The 22994-nt window shown below is 62.9% G+C and overlaps 2 protein-coding genes across 3 annotated transcripts in view; one reads left to right on the top strand and one right to left on the bottom strand.

Annotated features, from left to right (window-relative positions):
* The window catches only part of RABEP1 (rabaptin, RAB GTPase binding effector protein 1), a 37565-nt gene extending 30740 nt beyond the window's left edge, over positions 1 to 6825 (top strand). The window contains exons 9-18 of the mRNA XM_029082399.1: positions 24 to 491; positions 1475 to 1579; positions 2574 to 2690; positions 3203 to 3301; positions 3566 to 3706; positions 4637 to 4826; positions 5061 to 5116; positions 5665 to 5763; positions 6407 to 6523; positions 6616 to 6825. Coding sequence (XP_028938232.1) covers positions 24 to 491; positions 1475 to 1579; positions 2574 to 2690; positions 3203 to 3301; positions 3566 to 3706; positions 4637 to 4826; positions 5061 to 5116; positions 5665 to 5763; positions 6407 to 6523; positions 6616 to 6717 — 1494 coding nt within the window. The 3' untranslated portion in view covers positions 6718 to 6825. The remainder of the gene's footprint in view (positions 1 to 23; positions 492 to 1474; positions 1580 to 2573; positions 2691 to 3202; positions 3302 to 3565; positions 3707 to 4636; positions 4827 to 5060; positions 5117 to 5664; positions 5764 to 6406; positions 6524 to 6615) is intronic.
* Positions 6826 to 7950: 1125 nt separating this feature from the next.
* On the bottom strand, positions 7951 to 21655 carry NUP88 (nucleoporin 88). Of its 2 annotated transcripts, none has more exons than XM_029082404.2 (17): positions 21368 to 21655; positions 15894 to 16063; positions 15455 to 15580; positions 14545 to 14631; positions 14125 to 14301; positions 13694 to 13880; positions 13198 to 13351; positions 10559 to 10657; positions 10353 to 10443; positions 10057 to 10158; positions 9465 to 9623; positions 9256 to 9381; positions 9091 to 9156; positions 8925 to 9005; positions 8708 to 8834; positions 8498 to 8616; positions 7951 to 8140 (listed from the first exon to the last, which is right to left on the bottom strand). In XM_029082404.2, the coding sequence occupies exons 1-17, from the start codon at positions 21626 to 21628 to the stop codon at positions 8077 to 8079; spliced, it is 2196 nt and encodes a 731-aa protein (XP_028938237.1). In that variant the 5' UTR covers positions 21629 to 21655; the 3' UTR covers positions 7951 to 8076. The 2 variants fall into 2 exon arrangements, with proteins under 2 accessions (XP_028938237.1, XP_028938238.1); XM_029082405.2 differs by having other exon boundaries at positions 14125 to 14298.
* Between the last annotated feature and the right edge of the window lie 1339 nt (positions 21656 to 22994).

Genomic DNA, 22994 nt, shown 5'->3' with positions numbered 1-22994 from the left:
CCTCCGCGGGCTCGTCCACGCAGGCGCCGCCCGGCAGCGCCCACGGCTCCGCACACTCCCTGGACGCCGACCCGCCGCCCCCCTCCGGCGAGCCCTTCGGCCGAGCGGACGGAGACCCGTTCAAGGACGGCCTCAGGAGGGCCCAGTCCACGGACAGCCTGGGCCCCCCGGGGCCCCCGCAGCCCAAGGCCCTGGGCTACAACCACAAGGCCAAGTCGGCCGGCAACCTGGACGAATCGGATTTCGGGCCGCTGGTGGGCGCCGACTCGGTGTCGGAGAACTTGGACACGGCCTCGCTGGGGTCCCTGCAGATGCCCAGCGGCTTCATGCTGACCAAAGACCAGGAGAAGGCCATCAAGGCCATGACCCCCGAGCAGGAGGAGACCGCCTCCCTGCTGTCCAGCGTCACGCAGGGGGTGGAGAGCGCCTACGTGTCCCCCAGCGGCTACCGCCTGGTCAGCGAAACCGAGTGGAACTTGCTGCAAAAGGAGGTCAGCGAGCAGTGAGGCGGGCCGGGCCCCGGGGGAGGGGCGGGAGGCCCGCTGGGTGGAGGACATCTCCCCGGTTACGACTCTCCGCTCCGCCCCGCGCCGCAGACGCGCTAGGGAGGCGCCCCCGAGGAGCCGACGGAAAGCGGTGGGTTACCTCCCCGCCCCGTCCTCGCTCGCTTCCCCCCGGCCTCGGGCCGGGGCTGGAGAGAAGCTGGCCGAGCTCCCCGAGGTCGGGCGCTCTCCTGCCCGGGAGGGCACGGAGCGGGAGGACCGAGGCCGGCCCCGGGCTCCCGTTGCGGAGCACCGCCCCGGGTTCTGGGGGATTCTGGAGAGTTCTCCCAGGGGGCTGGCTGGGGGTGAGGGTCCCGCCTCGGAGTCGGCGAGGGGGCCGCGCCGGGACGCTGTCGAGCGGACCGTGGCCCGCGCCCACCTCCCTCGGCAGGGCGTCGTCTGGGCATGCGGCTTGGCCGCTGAGTGCGAGGGATGTTTCCACCTGCTGCCCCGCGAACCGGGGCGGTAAGGGACTTACAGTTTGCCGCCTTCTCGTCTGTGCCCCCTGGAGCCCTAGAAGTAGGGAGAGTCGTGAGATTTATTAAGCTCTTACGGCGTGCGGAGAGCACCGTAATAAACGCTGGGAAGAATACACGGGTCGGCGCTCAGATCCATCGGTGGTACCGACCGGGCACTCTGCTAAGCGCTCGGGAGAGTACAGTACGACCGACTGAGCGGACACGCTCCCCGCCCTTCGCGACTTTACACTAGAGAAGCAACCTGGGAGCCTCTGGGGATGAGGGAGGGGGTTTTGTCTCCAGAGCCGCGTGACTTCCGGGGCGGTTACGGCCTTTAGGAGACGCTTCCTGGGTTTTTCCCTGGTTTTTAGCAGCAGAGGAGGGAGATCCCCTCGGCCCCGACCCACCTCCGTACTAAGCAGGGGCCTTGGGGGCCGGAGTCGGCCCGACCGACGGAGGTCTGGTGCTTTCCAGGTGCAGAACGCCGGAAGCAAGCTTGGCCGGCGTTGTGATATGTGTTTCAATTACGAGAAGCAGCTGCAGGGGGTTCAGCTTCAGGAGGCCGAGACGCGGGAGCAGGTGAGTCCGGCCCCCCCCCCCCCCCCCGGACAGGACGGCGGGGGCGAGGATCCCCGCCCTCGAGGAGCTTACAGTCGAGCGGGGGGTCGCGGGAGTGAAAATGAGTCGAGGGGAGGGGAGGGGAGGCGAGCGAGCAGGAGGATACGTAGGTAAGCCCGGTGGGGGTGGGGTGAGAATCAGAGTGCCGCGGAGTACAGATCGAAGGGCCCGGGTGACGCGAGGAGGAAGGATGAATTAGGGGTGGGGATGCGGAGCTGTGGAGACGCGGGGCTAGTCGGGGAAGGCCTGATGGAGCTGCGGTTTTAGCAGGGGTGCGGAGATGGCGAGCTCTGTCACAGATGATGGGGGAGGGAGGGAGCGAGGGGTCAGCGGCGAGGCGCCGCCAGTGGGTCGGTGTTGCGTGAGTGAATTCCTTTCCCCTGGCTAACACCCGCGGGAGATGCCCACGGGCGTCGCCCGGCAGAGCTCGGCTCCCCTCGCCGGCCGGGCGTGTGACGCCGCCCCTGCGGGGCGGGGGCGGGGGTGGGGTCGAGGGGCGGCAGGGGTGCGGGCTGCTCCGGACGACCGCCTGCTGCCGCGTGACCCCGGGCAAGTCGCTCCACTTCGCCGCGCCTCGGTCACCTCGTCTGTAAACTGGGGATTAAGACTGGGAGCTGGGGGTTGGACCGTGTCCAGCCCGATTAGCTTGTACCCACCCCAGGGTCTAGTCCCGCGCCTGGCGCGTAGTAAGCGCTTAACAGATACCATTTAAAAAACAAAACCGCCCCCCCCGCCCCCGGCCTCGCCCAAGGCAGAAATAGGACTCGAGGGTCTCGCCCTCATTTCGTTCCGGGAAAAGGGCAGAAGGCGTGCTTCCGGCACCCATCCCGGGTCCGCCTAGCTGGGGGGCCGGGCTCCGGGGCAGACCGGGTAGGTGACCGGATCGGGCCCGCGGCGGGGAGCGGACCCCGAGCCCTAACCGTCCTCGCGCTCCCCGGCGGCGGCCGGGGCGCAGGTGAAGCGGCTGCAGGCGATGCTGCGGCAGGCCAACGAGCAGCTGGAACGCGGGTTGCGGGACAAGCAGGAGCTGGAGGAGGCCCTGACTCAGCGCGCCGAACACGCCCAGCACCAGGCAAGGAGGGGGCCCACTCACCCTTCGCTCGAGGGCCCGGCCGTCCCCGGGGGGCCGCCGGGCCGCCGTCCGGCCCGCTCAAGTCCCCGAGCCCCTCCGGGTGGCGGCGGGGGTCGCGGGTGGCCCGCGCCTCCGCCCGCCGGCGCTCCGTTCACCCTGGCCGGCGAGGCCTCGGACCGTCCCCGCGAACGTCTGGGGCGGCGGGACGGCCGCCCGCGAGGGGAGCCCCGAGTTCGGGGCAGGAGGATCCTTCCAGGTGCCCCGTGGATCTGGAAAGCGCGGCGTGCCGGGGTGGCGGAGGGGATGTGACTGTCCCCCGGCCGTCCCGGGCGACCGCCTCACTCCCCCCCCCCCCCGGGAAGGCATCTCCTCCGGCTCCGCCCCCGACGTGGCCGGGCCTCCCCCGGGCGACTGCACGGGCCGCGTCAGGCCGAGTTGACGGACCGGGCGAGTCCCGCGGGGCGGGGGGGGGCGGCGCGGGAGCCAGCGGGCCGTGTGCGTTTCGGCCACAGATCTCCGCCCTGCTGCTGCGAGCCCAAGAGTCGGAGACCGCCCTCGGCCAGCTGCAGCAGGACTTCTCCCAGGCCAAGAGGAGCGTCCAGGAGCAGATGGTGAGAGCCGCCCCCCGGCCGGCCGGCCCCCTGCCCGCCCGCCCTCCCTCCCTCCTCGGACCCGACGCCGGGCCGTCGCGCAGCTCTCGGTCGGGCCGCCCTCGTCTGAGCGGCCCCCCCGGGGCCCGCGTGCGGCCGGGCTGGCCTCCGGCTGGGGCCGGTCCTCCCCCCCCGGGCCAGGTCTCCGCGGGGGGCGAGGCGGGGGGCCGGCGGGCCCGGCGTCACGGCCACGGCTCAAGGCCCGGGTTCCGTGTCCCCTCGGAGGCTGTGCTGACGCAGTCCCGGGAGCAGGTTTCCGAGGAGCTGGCCCGGCTGCAGAGGGACAACGAGAGCCTCCAGGGCAAGCACAGCTGGCACGCGGCCCTGCAGCGGGCCGAGGACTTCATCCTCCCCGAGTCCTCTGAGGTACCACCGGCCCGGCCATCGCCAAGGGGAGGGAGGCGGGACGGGGGGCGGGACCCGCCAGCCAGACCTGGGGAGGCGCGGGGACCCTCGGGGGCCGGGAGTGACTTAATAATCATTCGCTAAGCCCTTACCCTGTGCCAGGCACCGTTCTAAGCGCCGGTACCGATACGAGGTAATCCGGTTGGACACAGTCCCCGTCTCCCGTGAGGCTCACGCTCTAAATCCCCATTTTACAGACGAGGTAACTGAGGCAGAGAACTCGCCCAAGGTCTCAGTGGAAAGAGCACGGGCTTTGGAGTCAGAGGCCATGGGTTCGAATCCCGGATCTGCCACTTGTCAGCCGTGTGACTGTGGGCAAGTCACTTCACTTCTCTGGGCCTCAGTTCCCTCATCTGTAAAATGGGGATTAAGACTGTGAGCCCCACGTGGGGCAACCTGATTCCCCTGTGTCTACCCCAGCACTTAGAACAGTGCTCTGCACATAGTAAGCGCTTAACAAATACCAACATCATCATTATTATTATTATTACCACAGAGCAGACGAGTAGCGGAGCCAGGATTTAAAAAAAAAAAAATTGGTCAAGCGCTTACTATGTACTGTTGTAAGCGCTGGCGTAAATACAAGGTAATGAGGTGGGGCTCAGTCTCGATTCCCATTTTACAGATGAGGTAACTGAGGCACAGAGAAGTTAAGTAGTTGCCCAGGGTCACACAGCAGACAAGTGACGGAGCGGGGATCAGAACCCGCTACCTCCGACTCCCGAGCCCGGGCCCTCGCCGCTAGGCCCTGCACTTCTCCATCGGGCCGGGGGCTCCGGCCGCCGTCGCCCCCTTGACCCCGGGCACCCAGCCGGCCGTCGGTGACCGTTTCCCGGGCCTCGCCCTCTCCCTCCCCCGTCCCGTCCGTCCTCCCGCCTCCCCTGGCCCCAGGAGCTCCGGGAGCTGGTCCTCAAGTACCGGGAGCACACCATCGGGGCGCGGACCGCCGCGGACCACCTGGAGGAGAAGCTGAAGGCCGAGATCCTCTTCCTGAAGGAACAGATCCAAGCCGAGCAGTGCCTGAAGGAGAACCTGGAGGAAACGCTGCAGCTGGAGATCGAGAACTGCAAGGAGGAGATCGGTGAGGGGTCCCTCGCCCCATTGCCGGGGAGAGGGGGGAGACGCGCGGGGCCGGGGCGGGGGGGGGGGGGGGGCACCTTCGGCAGCTGGGAGGCAGAGAGGGTCGGTCGGAGCCCAGGTGCCCTCCCCGGCGAAAGCCCGGAGAGGGCAGGACTCACTGGACCCCACCGGGCTGGCGGGGAGAGGGGAGGGGTCCCGGCCCAGCTGAGGGAACCGCCTCCCCCCCTCTCTCCAGCCTGCATTTCCAGCCTGAAGGCCGAATTGGACAGGGTGAAAGCGGAGAAGGAGCAGGTACGTGGACCCCCGGACCCGTCTCTCTCGCGGCGGGGGGGAGCCGCCCTCCGCGACCCCCGATCACCGCGGTTGGCGGGCGGCGGGTACGCTCTCCCGTTCCCTCCGTTTCCTCCCCCGCCTCTGTTGGCCTGTTTTATGGTACTCGTTAAGCCCTTTGCGTGCGTCACTGTTCCCAGCGCCGGGGGAGGTCCGGGTTAATTAGGTCGGACAGGGACCCGTCCCGCATGGGGGCGCGCGGTCTGGAGTCAGGAGGAGAACAGGTACCGGATCCCCGTTTCACAGGCGAGGACGGCGAGGCACAGAGAGGCGTAGCGACTAGCTCCGGGTCACAGAGCCAACCATCGGCAGCGCGGTTGGCGGAGTTGGGATCGGAACCCGACTCCCAGGCCCGACGCGGTCTCTCCAACGGGCCGCGCTGCCTCCCCGTGCCCCACCGTGACGGGCGCGGCAGCGCTCGGGCCATCCGGGCCGGCTAGACCGGCCGCCGCCTCCCCTCCCCTCATTCCCCATCGCTTTTCTTCCCCCCCCCCCCCGCGACCTCCCAGCTGGAAGCGGGCCTGGCAGAGCGGACGCGGCAGCTGGAGGGCCTCCGAGAGCTCAAAGCCACGGCCGAAGAGCAGCTGAGGAAGGAGGCCGCCGCTAAGGTGAGTGGCGGCGGCGACCCCGGCCCTCCGTCCCCCTTGCGAGGGAGGCCCGGGCGGACGGGGTCGGAGGAGGAGAAACGGCACTCGGCGAGCACCCGCCCTGGGCGAGGCCCCGGACGAGGCAGTCGAGACATTCCGACCAAAAGCAGCGAGTCCGTAAAGGTTTCCCAGGGGAGCGAGTCCTCGTGGTAGGAAACGTAGAGTCCGGTAAACGGACAGGTGCGAGAGCAGAGGAGGAGTGACGACGGGGGCCGAGGCGGGTGAGGCCGGGGCCGGTTCGGGACGGCCTCGGGTTCGTCGACGAAGGCGAGGCCGGCCGGGGACCCCGGGCCCGCTGGGGGGAGTTAACGGTTTGGAAACGGCACGTGTGAGCGTGAGGGCGGGCGCGGCGCGTACGCACGTACATGCGCGCGTGGGGGGCGGGGGGCTCGGTCTTACCTGCCGAAACCTACCGTCCTCCGGCGGGGAGCGGCTCGGGCCCGGAGGTCCTCCGCGGCGTCCGGCCTCGGCCCGGCGGGAGCGCGGAGGTCTCGGCGTGAGGCCGCCGGCCCCGCCGGGGGCGGGCCGCTGGGCCGGTACCCTTTCTCCTCCTCCGACCCCCGCCCCTCACGGAGCCGCCCCCCCCCCCCGCCCCGCTTTCCAGGCCGACGCGGAGCAGCTGATGTTGGAGGAGAAGGGCAAGGCCCAGCGGCTGCAGACCGAGCTGGACGTCAGCGAGCAGGTGCAGCGGGACTTCGTCAAGCTCTCCCAGACGCTGCAGGTGAGGGCCGGCGGCGGGACCCGGGGGGCGGGGGGGGGCGCCCGGGACCCCCCCGGGGCCCAAGACCACCATCCCCCTCCGCCCCCCCGCAGGTGCAGCTGGAGCGCGTCCGCCAGGCCGACTCCCTGGAGAGGGTCCGGGCCATCCTCAACGACACCAAACTGACGGACATTAACCAGCTGCCCGAGACATGACCCCCGGCGGGCGCCGCCCCCTGCGGGGGGGCACTTTTAACTCCCCTTTCTAGCGACATTAATTCTTATTTAACTCTAACTCGAGGGGCCCGCGGGGGGCGGGGGGGGGGCGGGGGCCAGATGCTCGTCGGTCGGCGGAGGGAGGGGAGACCGGGTCCCGGAGCGGGGCGCCCCCGGGGGGGGGGCCCGCCTCCTGCCCCCCCCAGAACCCGTCCCCCCTCCCGGGGACCTTTCCATTCGGAGCCGGGGGCCGGTCGACCTTCCTCCGCGTTCGAGTAGGGCCGGCCGGCGACCCGGCCTCCCGCCCGCAGCCGGGCCGGAAGCGTAGTGCGCCGGATGACTATTTTATATTAAAATAAGAAGGGAGCGGGCCCGGGGCGGGGAGGGGTCCTAGGGCGGAGCACCTCCACCCGTTTTACCTTTCGACGTCCCGGAACGGGAGCCGCCGAGCCGCGGAGGCCGGCGTTGGGAAAGCACAAGCGAGGCCGCGCGGCGGCCCCTCCGCCCGCGGCCCCGGGGCTCCAGACACTACACCCCCCCACCCTCCCCCACCCCCCCGGCACGGCCCCGGACGGAAGGGCTCGCTCACCGCGGGGTCGACCGACCGGCCGAGACCACCGCCCCCCGACCCCCGCTCTTCCGGGGTCCGCCGCCGCTCGAGTCCGTAACGCGGACGACGAGGAAGCGGGGCGCCCGCCCCGGGCGTCCCGCCGCTTGCCGGGCCGGCACCGGGTCGGGCCGTGGGTTCGGGACCCGACCCCCTCGGCCGCCGAGAAAAGCGAAGGGAGGTGAGAGACCGGAGATTCCCCCCCCCCCCGCCCCCGGCCCCCTACCCCCAAGCAACCACTTCGCTCCGCTCTTCCTGCCCCTCTGCCGCCCGGCAGCGGCCGGCCGTGGGCGTAGAGGGGAGGGGCCCGTCCCGTCCCTCAGCATGCGTCGGTATCCCCGAGGACGCGGCCCCGGGCCCGCCGCGCGCCCCCGCCGTGGTCCGTCGTGGCCGGAGCCGGCGCGACCGACCGCCGTTAACTGTACTGGACGTGCAGGTGTGAGTGTGTGTATGTGCGTGTGTGGGTGTGTGTCCACACGGAGGAAGTGTCCCCATTAAAACAAAAAGCTGCTCCTCCCTCGTGCCTGTCCCCTTCCTCTGCTCCTCCGGCCAGGGGCTCGCCGGCCCCGTGCCCCCCCCCGGCCCCGCGCGGAGGCGAGGACACCCCGGAGCGGCTTGACCCGTCCTTAGAAAATGCATTTCCATTTTATTCAAAGCTTTCTTATAAAAAAATAAGAGGGGAGGGAAGTAAAGGGGCGGCGGCCGTACCGGGCCCGTTCCCCAGCGAGTCGGGCGGGCTGTCCGTCGGCTCTCTAGAAGGTCACGTGGCTTCTGACGTCGTTGATTTGCTTGACCATCTCCCTGATGTGCTCGCCCCTGCGGAGGGAGGCAGAGAGAGAGAGAGAGCTCGCTCGCTATTCGGGCCGGTTAATGATAAGAATGTCGGTATCTGTTAAGCGCTATGGGCAGAGCACTGTTCTAAGCGCCGGGGTGGATAGAGGGTAATCGGGTCGTCCCACGTGGGGCTCAGAGTTAATCCCCATTTTACAGATGAGGGAACTGAGGCCCAGAGAAGCGAAGCGACTCGCCCGCAGTCACACGGCTGACAAGCGGCAGAGCCGGGAGTCGAACCCATGCCCTCTGACTCCGAAGCCCGGGCTCTTTCCACTGAGCCACGCCGAGCTGAGGGCGGGCAGCGCGGCCCGGGAAGCCCACCCGAGCCCTTCCGCTTACGCCTCTTTGAGCACGGTCTGGATGCACTGGCGCTGGTAGGCGCTGAGCGTGATGGTGGCTTTGTGGGGACTCAGCCCCTTCCCCATCTTGTGCTGCTGATAGTCCTTCTTCATGGTCACCTGAGGGAGGAGGGGGAAGGCCCCCGGCGCCGGTCAGACCCCCCCTCCCCCCCACCTCCGGCCCGACCCCGCCCGGCCCGGCCCCCTGCACCTGTTTGATGGCGTTGCCCAGGTGCCGCAGCTGATCTAGGACCAGCTGCAGTTCTTTCTTCATGTCCCGCTCGCTGTCCGACAGCACCGGCAGCTGACAGTGGAAGTTGTGGAGCACTTTTTTCATCCTTTACAGCCCACGGAAAGAAGGGACCGTTAGTGGGAGGGGAGGTCGGGGGGGGAGACGGACCGGCCCCGGCCTCTTCCGCCCACCTGACCTGTTCATGATGTCTTCCTGCTTCTCTTTGGCCTCCTCGTACTTGTCGGCCAGCCGCTCGGCCGTCTCCCGCAGGCTCTTCCTGTGGATGGCGGGAAGTGCTCGAAGACCTCCCGCCCCCGTTCAGCCGCCGCCCCTCTCGCCCCCCCCCCCCCCACGCCCCTCACCTTTCCTCCCGACAGTAACTCAGATCTTCCAGTTGTTTCTTCTTCTGTCCGCACAGCAGCTTCACCCTCGAAGGTGGAGGGGGGAAGAGAACAAGGAGAGCGCGTGGGTCGGGGCGGCCAGGACGGCGGGTCTGCGGCGGGAGTGGGCGGCGGGGCCGGGGTTACCTGCGCTGGATCTCCTCCCTGGCCAGGTCCTGCTTCAGGATGTACTCTTCCCTGAAGACCTGCGTGGCCCGGCTGAGTAGCTGGAGACATTCTGCGGGAGGGGGAGCCTCGTCCTTAGCGGAAGACCTGGGGGAGGGAGAGGGAAGGGTCGAGGCGCTCTCCCTCGGGAAGCGGCGGCCCCCTCCTCCCTCCCCCATCCCCGCCCTCACCTCAGGAAGGCCGGATTGGCGACGCTGCGCCGCAAGATGGTCCGGATGCGCTTCTCGAAGGAGTCCTGGGGGTCGGCCAGTAGTCGCAGGGGCGACTCCGCCACCTCCCCGTCCTCCCTGGTGCAGAGGAGCGGGGGGGAGGCCGGGTGGACCGTGCTCCTGCCAGGGAGGTAGAGGCGGCCGCCACCTGAGCCGGGCGGCCCGAGGCCACGCCCCGGTGCCCGAGAAGGTGGTTCCCCGCTCCCCGTCCCGACAGCTACCGACGTTTCCCGTGCGCGCTCGCCCTCACCCCACAACCTAAGGTTACTGCAAGACACACCCGGTCGGGGGGAGGCGGCAGGAGAGAGTGCAGGTGCGCGAGAAGGGAAGCAGCCTGAACCTCACACCCCGCATTAAAACTCCCAAATCCCCTAACGGCTACCGTAACCCAACTCGAGACCGCGTCCGGCCGGGAGCGGGGCCCCTCGGCCGAAGGTTCCCGAAAGGGCTCGGCTGGGACCGGGCGGCCGCTCCACCGGGGAGGGTGGGAGCGGGCCGGCCCGTGGGTCCGGGGAAGGGTGCCGGGTGGGGGAGCGGATGACGGGAGACGTACAGGAGCGGTCGTGTGAGGCACTCGTAGGTGCTGGTCACGCAGATCATCGTGGGCCCCAGGATGTCGGAGACGATCCAGAATCCTTGGACGGGCGCTGGCTGCCTAGGGGAGAAGCGCCCTCCTGGGTCACGTGCCCGGGCCGGACCCAGAACCCCAGGGGGACGAGGCGGGAGGCCGAGGGGGCCGGGCCCACGCCCCGCACCCCCCCGGGGCCCGGCTCGACCCGCCCGAAACCTGGGGACCCCCCGAGACGGAGCCGCTGGGGGCAGGAGGACGGACGGGCCAGCCTCCCTCACCTGCAGGGCAGCGGCTTAGTGCACAGGATGTGCTCCACGAAACACTTCTGATCGGTAGCCAGGGCCTGCAGGCTGTCCTTGTCTTCCTCGTCTGCGGGCGGACGGGCAGAATGAAAGGGGCTCCGGGCAGGGCTTCTCCGGGGCCCCGGCCGCCGGGTGGGCCCGACGCTTCCCGCGCGGCTGCCGCGCCCCCCGGCCCCCCTCACCGGAGCCGAGGAACTTGTTCAGTCTGTGGATCCACGTCAGGCCGACGCTGTGGACGCCGGCTTCGTGGGTGCAGTGGTACCTGGACGGGCATTTGGGGTCTGCAACGCACAGTTCCGGGACGTGACTGGGGCGGGGGCCCAGGAAGCGGCGGCAAGAAATCCCCTCCGCCGGGCCCGAGTCGGGGTCCGGGGACCCCTGGAGATCCTCCGAGGCGGGCAGAGGGCCCCGGCTCGGCCCCTCGCGACCGGGCCTCCGGAGATGGGCCCGCACCCTAAGCGAGGCCCGGGGCCCACTGCCCCGACCCTCTCCCCCGAGTCCCACTCCACCCTGGCCCTCCTCTCCCCAAGCCTGGGAAACGGGGAGCCGGACGCCGGTGGTATTGATTTGCAGAGCGCCCGTGTGCAGAGCACTGCGTTAAACGCTTGGGAGAGTACAACGGAGTCAGCAGAGGAGAACGGCGGGGGAGTCGGCCGCCGCCGCCGCCGCCATCGGAATCGATACGGGATACTCGTAAATGCGCCGGGGGAGGGGGCGGGAGTAGCAGCCACCTGCTGAAGTGGCCGCTCACACCACCTGCCCTAGAAGGCGGAGGCGGCCGAGGAGAACCTTCCAAGAATACGGCTGCCTGCCACGCCGGCCTCAGGGAGCCCAAACCCCGGTGGAAAGAGCCCGGGTCTGGGAGCCGGGGGGCCCCCCCCCTCCACAACCACGATGCCAAGATCCACCCCTGATCAAACTGCTACTCTGCCGCTCATTCATTCAATAGTATTTACTGAGCGCTTACTATGTGCAGAGCACTGTACTAAGCCGCTCCGAGCGCTGATCGCGGCCCACCTTGACTAGTGACCGCCTCGGCCTCCTCGCCGCCCTCCCCGGCTCGTGTCTCCCCGCTCCGGTCCACACTTCACTCTGCCGCCCGCGTCGTTTTTCTACAGAAACGTTCAGTCCGCGTTTCCCCGCTCCTTAAGGACCTCCAGGGGTTCTCCACGCACACACAAAAAGCCCTCCTCACCGTCCATTTTCAAGTGCTCGATCGGCTTGCCCCCTCCACCTCACCTCGCTAGTCTCCCAGCCCGCACACGTAGCTCCTCTAACGCCGACCTGCTTACTCCCTGAACCTCCATCTCGCCGCCAACCCCCCCGTCCACGTCTTCCCTCTGACCTGGAATCCTCCCCCTTCGTGCATTCACCGGACCTTCGCTCTCCCCACTTCGAAACCTTACTGAATTCACATCTCTTCCAAGAGGGCTTCCCCAACTCGGCCCTCGTCTTCCCTTCTCCCTCCTTCATCGCCCATTCATCCGTTCCCTTGAAGCGCGTGACATTCACCCCACCCTCGGCGCCACGGTACTTCCGTACGTACCGGGGATTTATTTCTATTAAATATCCGCTCTCCACCGTAAGCTCACCGTGGGCACGGAACCTCTCTACCACCTCTGCTGTACTGTACTCTCCCAAGTGCTTAGCCCAAGCTCTGCGCACGGTAAGTAATAAATACCGGGGATCGACGAGGCGAGTCGCCTCATTTCTCCGCGCCTTAGTTCCCTCGTCGGCAAAACGGGGATTCGAAAGCCATCCTCTCTCTCCTCTGGGCCAGGATCCCCGTGTGCGACGGGGACCCCGGGCGCGCTGATGAACCTGGGCCTGGCTCAGTGGTGTGCACACAGTAACCCCTAAAGGTTGCAGAGGCCGCCGCTCCCCCGGCCACTCTCCGGAGGAAGCCCACCCCCAGACCCCGGCGCGCTCACACGCTCGGCAGAGCCGTGGCCACGGCTGCCGGCGGAAGAAGAAATGGACGTTTGGGCTTCCTTAGATGGAGAGCCTGGGTGGGTCAGGGACTGGGGCCGATCTGTGTCTGCGGCCCCCGGGCCATCGCTTCGAGCCTAGTAAACGCTCGACACAACAGGACCGGTCTTGGGAGAATCCCCCCAGATAAAAAAGGAGCCCGAGACCGTCAATCCCTGTTGCTGTCAACCCCTGGAGATGCTGATACAGGTCATCGGGATTGGCGTGAAAAGTGCTTAGTGTGGACCTCCCCCCGACCCCACGCTCCCATACGGGGCCTCTTACTGACTTCAAACCCTTACTCTTTCCATCCATTTTCTCATCCTCCTACCTAAACTTCTGACACACGACTCTCCCCATCTTCAGAGCCTCACTGAAGGCACAACTCCTCCAAGAGGCCTTCCCACACTAAGCCCTCCGTTCCTCCTCTCTCTCTCTGCGGCATCACTCTGACTTGCTCCCTTCATTCATCCCCCCCTCCCGGGCCCAAAGCACGTGTCCATATCTGTCATTTATTTCTATTAATGTCTCTCTCCCCCCCCGTGAACTCGTTTTGGGCACGGAATGTGTCTGTTTACTGTCATGTCGGGCTCTCCCAAGCGCTGAGTACAGCGCTCTGCACACAGTAAGTGCTCAATAAATATGACTGACTAAACTACTTTAGGTGTCTCCTCCCACTAGACTACCAGGAGACTCCTCGAGGGGACCGTCTGCTAAGTCTGTTGGCCTCTCCCGAGCGCTATACACACAACAGGCGCTTGTCAGCGGGCTCTCCTGGCCCCGACCGCTCTTGGCGATCGGTCTCAAGGACTGCCCCGCCCCGGCGACGATGGCACCCGGCCGGCGAACCTACCTCTGTGGAGCTTAATGGGGCAGGAAAAATCCGACTCGAACGGGTCGTCGTCGTCTTCTCCCGCCGCCAGTTTCAGGGCGAGTTCCAACTCGACGCACTCGAACACGTAGAGGGATGGAATGGGGTCGGACCTCGAGTCCCACGACTTCTCCGACTGCAAAACACGAACGGCGCGTCGGCCGCCGGCTCCGCGGGGCCCCGGCCGGCCGAGGGCTCTCCGGCCTCCCCGATACTGCCATCCTCTAACCGGCCGGCCGTCGTTCTGCGGCTGGGATCAACTCCCAGCGGCGGTGAGCTCCCCACGGCAATGCTGCCCAGCACACGTTGCCAGGACAGGAGTCTTCCCGGGGATCCCGCGCAGCGCCGACCCCAAAAGCCTGGGCGGTCGAGAGCGGCTCCGAGGGACCCCAGTCCCGCCCCCGGCCAGCCCCGGGTCGACCCGAGGCCGCATCACGCGGGGAGAGCGGGCCCGGGGCCCGGTCCCCGCGGTGCCTACCGTCTGATCATCCCCGTCTTCCCCTTCCAGAACCACGCAGTGGTAGAGCATCCCCGCCTCGGTGGCGATGACCAGGATGTTGGGGACGCAGGGCAGGCAGAGGATGGCGCAGGCGTCATAGCCGTAGTTGTCCTCGGCGGCGGGGTGCATCGGCAGGGGGCCCAGCGGCTTCCCCAGGCTCCCGGTGCTGCGGGCGGGCAACAGCGGGCGCCTGTCGGGAGGGCGGCCCCGGGGCCCGCCCCTGCCCCTCCCACCCAATTCGCTTTCCCTTGGGGGCAACCAGGCGTTGGCCCTACCCATCTTTCACCTGCGGCCAGAGGGCTGTGACCTTCCGGCTACCCGGCCTCCCCCGTCCCCACCTCCCCAAGGAAGCCAAGCGCGCAACTGAAACACAGACTCTGCGTCTCCTCCGGCCCGTTCGGGGCTCCCACCTCTGCCGCAGGCTGACGTAGGTGAGGAAGGTCTCGCCGTTCTCGTACAGGATGTACAGCGGATGTGCCAGCACCTCGTCTCGCCCGAGCTGCCCCGACGCGTTCTTCGGCACGGCCGCCAGCGGCCCGAAGTCGAACGCCACGGCCGTCTCTCCGAGGGACGCGGTGTACGCCCTTCTGGACGGGACGGAGACGGGGAGGGGGCGAGCGTTTGTCCCGGCACCATTAAGTTGGCTTAACTCCCTGGGGGTGGTCTCATCGCACCCTCGGATTCCCGACACCCTCCCCTCCCGCCACAGCAGGCAGCGGCTGGCTACGTTTCTCCCCGGGGAAGGTCAGACCCAGCTCGGGGGCTGGGAAGATCCCGCGTGAGAGAGGAATGGCAGCGGGCCTGGGGGGGTGACCGGGCGGAAGGCGCACCCTTTACTGAGCTGGAAGTTGTCCTCCTCGGTGTCGGACAGCAGGATCACTTTGGTGGGGCTCTGGGGTTCCCGCAGGCTGTAAATTCTAACAGCAGAAAGAGAACTAGGTGAGACACCAGGAGATCCCGGGGGGCTCATCTCTTTAACTGTGGTACTTATTAAGTGCTTACTATCTGCCAGACACTGAACTAAGCACGGGGGTGGGTACGGGCAAATCGGGTTGGACACGGTCCCTGTCCCCCGTGGGTTCACAGTCTCAATCCCCCTTTCACAACCGCCGTCCACACCCCTAAACGAGACCGCCGCAAGCCTGCAGCAAGGGGTGTCTTCCTGAAGTGACCCTTAGCCCACAGCTCCCGCCCGCGCAACGTCCCCCGAGGGCTTCCCGATTCACTCTGCGGTGAGCAAAATCTCCCCCCCGACCGGCTCCGAGGGTCTCGCCACCTGACGTGTCGGGGGTCTGCCCCCGCCTGCTCCCCCCCTCCCCGTCCCTCCCGAGAGAACCCTGTAGCTCTACGTCGCTCTCGTCCCTCCCGCCTCCCCGACACCCGACCCGGAGCTCCCCTCTCCGGAAACCTGATCCGACAGACCTCGGCTCTCTCTGCGGGCCCAGCCTGCTCGCTCCTAAAAATCTCACCTCCTCTGACGCGCCACCCCGCAACGCCCCGAGTCGTAGAGCCCTTCTCCGCCGGCCTCCCTGGTTACAGCGTGAGCTTGTCGGGGGCAGGCAACGTGCTAAACGGACTCGGGTGTTCTGTACTCTGCCAAGCGCTTAGTACGATGTTCTGCCCCCAGGAAGCGCTCGATAAATCCCGCTGCTTGACAGGTTGGTTCCCCTCCTCTGGGTGGGGGGATGGGGCTCCCAGACGAGGCTCCGACCCCCGGCCCGGGATGAGAGCGGCGCTCACCGGATCGTGTTGTCGGACGTCAGGAGCACGATGTGGGGGTCGGCCGTCTCTCCCGGGTACCAGGCCGCGTGCTTCAGAGTCAGGGAGGTGGAGCTGGTGAAAAGCCTCTCGGCGATGGGGGTGGTGCTGCCAGGCAGTCGGGCACAACTGTGAGAGCCGGGCCGACGGGCACGGGGGGGCTGGGGGGTTGGGGATAGGTCCGGGCCCTCCGGCTTCGCCCTCACTTGGGAAATGCCCCCCTCCCCCTCCTGCCCCGCCGGCTCCGAACCCCGGGCGGAGCCGAGGAGCGGTGCGGCCCAGTGGCAGGAGCCCGGGCCCGGGAGCCAGGAGTCACCTCGCTTCCCTGGGCCTCCGGCTCCTCGCCGGTAAAGACCCCCGGTTCTCTCCTGCCCCCCCGGGGCCGGGAGCCCCGCGCGGGGCAGGGACGGGCATCACTTACCTGCAGTTCACTGTCGATTTGCCGCCTTCGAACTCGGAGTTCTTTCCCCAGCGCTTGGGCAGCTCCAACACCATGAGCCCCTTGGTCCCTATGAGGGCTACGTGGTGCTGGGTGGGGCTCAGCAGGACTTGGTAGACTTCAAACACCGGCGGGTTTATACAAAGCAGGCGCTGAAAAACGACAGGGAGCCGCCGGTGGATGCGCCGGTAAAGGCGGAAACACATTTGCGGGTTATCCGGAGAAGCTTCCGCGGCACCAGTCATGGCACGGTACTACATGAGGCCACCTGTCCTTAAACTGCACTGGACTCCGGGCACAACCGCTGAGTTTAAGGCCCTGCCCCTACCAGGGGCTCAATCAATCCATCAGTGGTATTTATCGAGTGCTTCTTACATGCAGCGCTCGGGAGAGTCCGATGCAACAGAACTGACAGACGCAGTCCCTGCCCACAAGGAATTTACGGTCTAGAGGAGACTACGGGTGAGTCACTTCACTGAGCCTCGGTTCCCTTGATTGGATGATGGAAATTAAGACTTTGAGACCCACGTGGGACAAGGACTGTGTCCACTCTGATGAGCCTGTATCTATCCCCGCATTTAGTAATGCCTGACACACAGTACAAGATAATCAGATACCGTTAGAAAAAAAAAAAAACAACTATACACACAAAGGTGTATACGTACACCTATTCTTATGTCCGTCGTCGCCCCTTCGGAGAGTAAACTTCCTAAGGGAAGGGAGCACGCCACTGCTCCCCAAGCAAACACGCCCCACCACCCGGCCCCACCCGCCCTGTCTGTTCCCTTCCCCCAGCCCCCCAAGGAACACACAAACACACAGAGAGACCCCCAAACCACCCTCCTAGCCGGACCTTGCTCTCGACTCTCACACCGTTCCCCTGGCTCCCGACTCCCCTGCCACTGTACCCCCAAATCCGTCAGACCCCAGCCTTCCCCGTAATCAAAGTCCTCCTGGAGGCCACCTCCTCCTCTGGCAAGCCTTCCCCGATTCAAAACCCGAACCACAAGTCGTCCAATCTTTCTCTAGCCCTTCTGACCCTACTTACCCTCATCCCCAGGCCTCGGGTCTACTTGTTCGTTTGGTTGTACGGGCGGCCACTTATTTTGATCGACCCCGCTTAAGAATGCTTCTGTCTCTGTCTCCAGTGTTCGAGTGGGCAGGAAACGGGCCGTGGGCACAGAGTTGAGCGCCGGGACCGGGTGGGTGCTCACCACTACTACAGTTTAGCTGCTGTTCTAAGTACTAAGCTGTCCATCCCCTTGCCCCCTCCTACCTCACCTCCCTTCTCTCCTTCCCCATCCTAACCCGCACGCTCCGCTCCTCCGCCGCTCACCTCCTCACGGTCCCCCTTTCACGTCCGTCCCGCCGTCGACCCCCCCGGCCCACGTCCTACCTCTGACCTGGAATGCCCTCCCTCCTCACATCCGCCAAACTAACTCTCTCTTCCCCTCTTTACTGAGAGCTCACCTCCTCCGGGAGGCCTTCCCAGACTGAGCCCTCCCTTTCCCTCCGCCCCTCCCCATTCCCCCGATTCCCTCCCTCTGCTCTACCCCCTTCCCCTCCTCACAGCACTTGTATATACTTGTACATATTTATCACTCTATTTATTAATGATGGGCATTTATCTGTGGTTCTATTTTGACGGTAGTGATGCCTGTCTACTTGTTTTATTTTGTTGTCTGTCTCCCCCTTCTAGACTGTGAGCCCGATGTGGGGCAGGGATGGTCTCTATCGGTTGCCGAACTGTACTTTCCAAGCGCTCAGAACAGTGCTCTGCACACAGTAAGCGCCCGATAAATACGATTGAATAAACGAATGAATACCGACAAAGCTTATTCCATCCTAATTGCTTTAGTCCATCCTCGTAAAATCCCTCCAAAAACCAAGGCAACGGCCTGGCAACACTGCCCAAACCGGCCGGGGTTTTACATCACCTTTTCAATAATAACAAAAACGATAACCTTGGTAAGTGCTTTCTTGTTTGCTTGGGAAGCAGCGTGGCTCAGCGGAAAGAGCCTGGGCTTCGGAGTCAGAGGTCAAGAGTCCGTCTCCCGGCTCTGCCACTTGTCAGCTGTGTGACTGTGGGCGAGTTGCTTCACTTCTCTGTGCCTCAGTGACCTCATCTGGAAAATGGGGATTAACTGTGAGCCCCACGTGGGACAACCTGATGACCCTGTATCTCCCCCAGCGCTTACAACAGTGCTCTGCACCTAGTAAGCGCTTAACAAATACCAACATTATTATTATTATTATTAAGCACTGCCCTAATCACTGGGGGAGAAAGGACCATGTGCCACAGAGGAACTTGACTATGGCACCTCGCTGACCACCTTACAATTCTTCCTCCACTAGCTCCTCTCCTCTCCTCTCCTGCTACAACCCCAGGCTCCTGCTCTCCAGGGTCGCCTGGCACAACTGGCTATTAATTATTATTATTTATGAATGAACGAATGAATATATTTAATAGATTTATTATTATTGGCTATTTATTACTGGCTATTTATTACCCTGTTTATTTTGCCATTACCCTATTTATTTTGTCATTACCCTATTTATTTTGTTAATGAAATGCACATCGCCTTGATTCTATTTAGTTGCCATTGTTTTTACGAGATGTTCTTCCCCTCGACTCTATTTATCGCCATCGTTCTCGTCCGTCCGTCTCCCCCGATTAGACCGTAAGCCCGTCAAACGGCAGGGACCGTCTCTACCTGTTGCCGACTTGTTCATTCCAAGCGCTTAGTCCGGTGCTCTGCACATAGTAAGCGCTCAAGAAATACTATTAAATGAACTGGCTTCCTGCGCTCAAGAAATACTACTGAATGAACTGGCTTCCTGCACTGCCCACTGCCCCCTCCCCATATCCCAGCCCCCGACTCGCTGGGGCAAAACATTTCCCTTTATTTGATGGTATTTATTGAGCGCTTACTATGTGCAGAGCCCTGTACTAAGCGCTTTGGGAAAGTGCAATACAATAAACAGACCCATTCCCTGCCCACCACCACCTTATTTATGTCCCCTTTAAGATGGGACGTCCCTGAGGGACAAGGACCATCCAACTCGCGTATTCCTTTCCAGTGCTTAGTGCTTTGCACACAGTTAGCGCCTCGCTAATGGAGGGGACACGAGCTACCAGTTCACCAGTAAGCCAGGACACACTGAGCAAGTGGCTTTACCAGATTTAGAGAAGCAGCGTGGCTCAGTGGAAAGAGCCCGGGCTTGGAAGTCAGGGGTCATGGGTTCGAATCCCAGCTCTGCCACTTGTCAACTGTGTGACGGTGGGCGAGTCACTTCACTGCTCTGTGCCTCAGTTCCCTCATCTGTCAAATGGGGATTAAGGCTGTGAGCCTCACGTGGGACAACCTGTTTACCCTGTCTCTCCCCCCCCAGTGCTTGGCACAGTGCTCTGCACATAGTAAGCGCTTCACAAACACCAACATTATTAGATTAATTCTATTATTAGACTCTTCTAAGCGCTTGGCACAGTGCTCTGCACATAGTAAGCGCTTAACAAGTACCAACATTATTAGATTAATTCTATTATTAGACTCTTCTAAGCGCTTGGCACAGTGCTCTGCACATAGTAAGTGCTTAACAAGTACCAACATTATTAGATTAATTCGATTAGACTCTTCTAAGCGCTTGGCACAGTGCTCTGCACATAGTAAGCGCTTAACAAGTACCAACATTATTAGATTAATTCGATTAGACTCTTCTAAGCGCTTGGCACAGTGCTCTGCACATAGTAAGCGCTTCACAAACACCAACATTATTAGATTAATTCTATTATTAGACTCTTCTAAGCGCTTGGCACAGGGCTCTGCACATAGTAAGCGCTTCACAAGTACCAACATTATTAGATTAATTCGATTAGACTCTTCTAAGCGCTTGGCACAGTGCTCTGCACATAGTAAGCGCTTCACAAACACCAACATTATTAATTCTATTAGACTCTTCTAAGCGCTTGGCACAGGGCTCTGCACATAGTAAGCGCTTAACAAGTACCAACATTATTAGATTAATTCGATTAGACTCTTCTAAGCGCTTGGCACAGGGCTCTGCACATAGTAAGCGCTTCACAAACACCAACATTATTAGATTAATTCTATTATTAGACTCTTCTAAGCGCTTGGCACAGGGCTCTGCACAAAATAGGTGAGCAATAAATACTCCTGGCTGCCCTAAAGAAACAGAAGCGAAAAAACAGCTATGCAATTCACTGAAACTTCTTGGCACGGTCCTCGACCCATCTCCCGTTCAGCTCACATAGTCTGTCACCAAATCTTATATATGTTGGTATTTGTTAAGCGCTTACTATGTGCAGTGCACTGTTCTAAGCGCTGGGGTAGACACAGGGGAATCAGGTTGTCCCACGTGGGGCTCACAGTCTTCACCCCCATTTTACAGATGAGGGAACTGAGGCACAGAGAAGTGAAGTGACTCGCCTACAGTCACACAGCTGACAAGTGGCAGAGCCTGGATTCGAACCCATGACCTCTGACTCCAAAGCCCGTGCTCGTTCCACTTATCAGCCCAACCTACACAACATGGCTAAAATCCGCTTTTTCCTCTCCATCCACTGAACTCGATTATCATCACGGTTATCCAAATTGCTACCAGGCTACTCCAAGCACTTATCCTTCCCTGCCTTGACTTCGGGTCATGGGTTCGAATCCCGGGCTCTGCCACTCGGCAGCTGGGTGACGGTGGGTAAGTCACTTCTCTGGGCCTCAGTTGCCTCATCTGTCAAATGGGGATGAAGCCTGTGAGCCTCACGTGGGACGACCTGATGACCCTGGATCTGCCCCAGCGCTTAGAACAGTGCTCTGCACCTAGTAAGCGCTTCACAAATACCAACATTATTATTATTATTAACAGTGCTCTGCACCTAGTAAGCGCTTCACAAATACCAACATTATTATTATTATTATTATTAACAGTGCTCTGCACCTAGTAAGCGCTTCACAAATACCAACATTATTATTATTATTAACAGTGCTCTGCACCTAGTAAGCGCTTCACAAATACCAACATTATTATTATTATTATTATTATTAACAGTGCTCTGCACCTAGTAAGCGCTTCACAAATACCAACATCATTATTATTATTATTATTCTGTATCAGCTTCCTCGGTGCCCTCCCGGCCTCCCCGTCTCTCCCCTCTGCAGTCCATACTCCGGTCTGCTGCCCGGATAATAATAATAATAATAATAATAATAATGTTGGTATTTGTTAAGCGCTCACTCTGGGCGGGGAACAGAGCGCAGGATGCAGGGTCGTCGGGTGAGGCTCACGGTTCATCCCCATTTTCCGGATGAGGTCACTGAGGCCCAGTCGCCCGGCTGACAGGCGGCAGAGGCGGCATTCGAACCCACGACCTCGGACTCCCAAAGCCCGGGTTCTTTCCGGCGAGCCCCGCTGCAGGGGGCGGGGGAGCGTAGGCGACGCACCTGGTAGCGGGAAAGCGAGGCGGGCTGGGCGGCGACGGCGGCGGCCAGGCCCCGCAGACGGACGGTCAGGAAGGCGCCGCCGTCCCGCTCCCAGAGGAACAGCTCGGCGCCCAGCCCGAACAGCAGGTTCCTCGTCAGCGGCGCCTTCCGCGGCGGGGCGGCCGCCTTCAGCCCGTCGCGGAGGCGCAGGAAGACGGCGTGCTGCGGCAGCCAGGCCCGCCAGGCCTCCCCCTCCAGCCCCGTCGCCTCAGGCGCCGCCATCTTGGCCGCCCGCCGCCTCGCCCCACACGCGCACGCGCAGACCCGGCCGATCCGGAGCGGGCCCCGGCCGCCAGGGGGCGGGGCCTCCGGGGGGACGCGGCCCCTCCCGGCCCCCGATTGGCCGCGGGACTCCGCCCGTCGTCACTTCCGGCCCCGGCCCACCGAGGCGCGAGGCGCTTCGTCACCGTCGTCATCGCGACGGTTGCTAGGGTGTTTCTTAATAATAATAATGTTGGTATTTGTTAAGCGCTTACTATGTGCCGAGCACTGTTCTAAGCGCTGGGGTAGACACAGGGGAATCAGGTTGTCCCACGTGGGGCTCACAGTCTTAATCCCCATTTTACAGATGAGGGAACTGAGGCACAGAGAAGTTAAGTGACTTGCCCAAAGTCACACAGCAGACAAGTGGCCGAGCCGGGATACGAACCCATGAACTCTGACTCCAAAGTCCGTGCTCTTTCCACTGAGCCACGCTGCTTCTCTGTGATGCTTCTTAAGAGGCGGGGATCGTTCGTTCATTCATTCATTCATTCATTCATTCATTCATTCATTCATTCATTCGTTCGTTCGTTCGTTCGTTCGTTCGTTCGTTCGTTCGTTCGTTCGTCCGTCCGTCCGTTCGTCCGTTCCTTCATTCAATAGCAATTATTGAGCGCTTACTACGTGCAGAGCACTGGACTAAGCGCTTGGACTGGACAGATAGAGACAGTCCCTGCCCTCTGAAGGGCTTAATAACAATACTACTAATAATGTTGGTATTTGTTAAGCGCTTACTACGTGCCGAGCACTGTTCTAAGCGCTGGGGGAGATAGAGGGGAATCAGGTTGTCCCACGTGAGGCTCACAGTTAATCCCCATTTTCCAGATGAGGGAACTGAGGCCCAGAGAAGTGAAGTGACTCGCCCACCGTCACACAGCTGACAAGTGGCAGAGTCGGGATTCGAACCCATGACCTCTGACTCCGAAGCCCAGGCTCTTTCCACTGAGGGCTTACGGTCTAATGGGGCGAGACGGACGGACAAGAACAATGGCAATAAATAGAATCAAGGGGATGAACATCTCATTAAAACCATAGCAAATAAATAGAATCAAGGCGATGGACATCTCATTAACAAAATAAATAGGGTAATGAAAATATATACAGTGGATTGGTGGGGTGGCCGAGGTCGTGGGTTTGAATTCCCACCCCGCCACGGGTCAGCTGGGTGACTTTGGCCCAGGCATTTCACTTCTCCAGGCCTCAGTGACCTCAGCTGGAAAATGGGGATGAAGATTGTCCGCCCCGTGTGGGACCACCCGATAAACTTGTGCACGTAGTAATTGCTTAACAAATGCCATCATTGTTATTATTATTATTATCATTAAGC

The sequence above is a fragment of the Ornithorhynchus anatinus genome, chromosome 17, assembly GCF_004115215.2.
Source record: "Ornithorhynchus anatinus isolate Pmale09 chromosome 17, mOrnAna1.pri.v4, whole genome shotgun sequence".
NCBI lineage: Eukaryota > Metazoa > Chordata > Mammalia > Monotremata > Ornithorhynchidae > Ornithorhynchus > Ornithorhynchus anatinus.
This window is presented reverse-complemented; position numbering and strand designations above follow the sequence as displayed.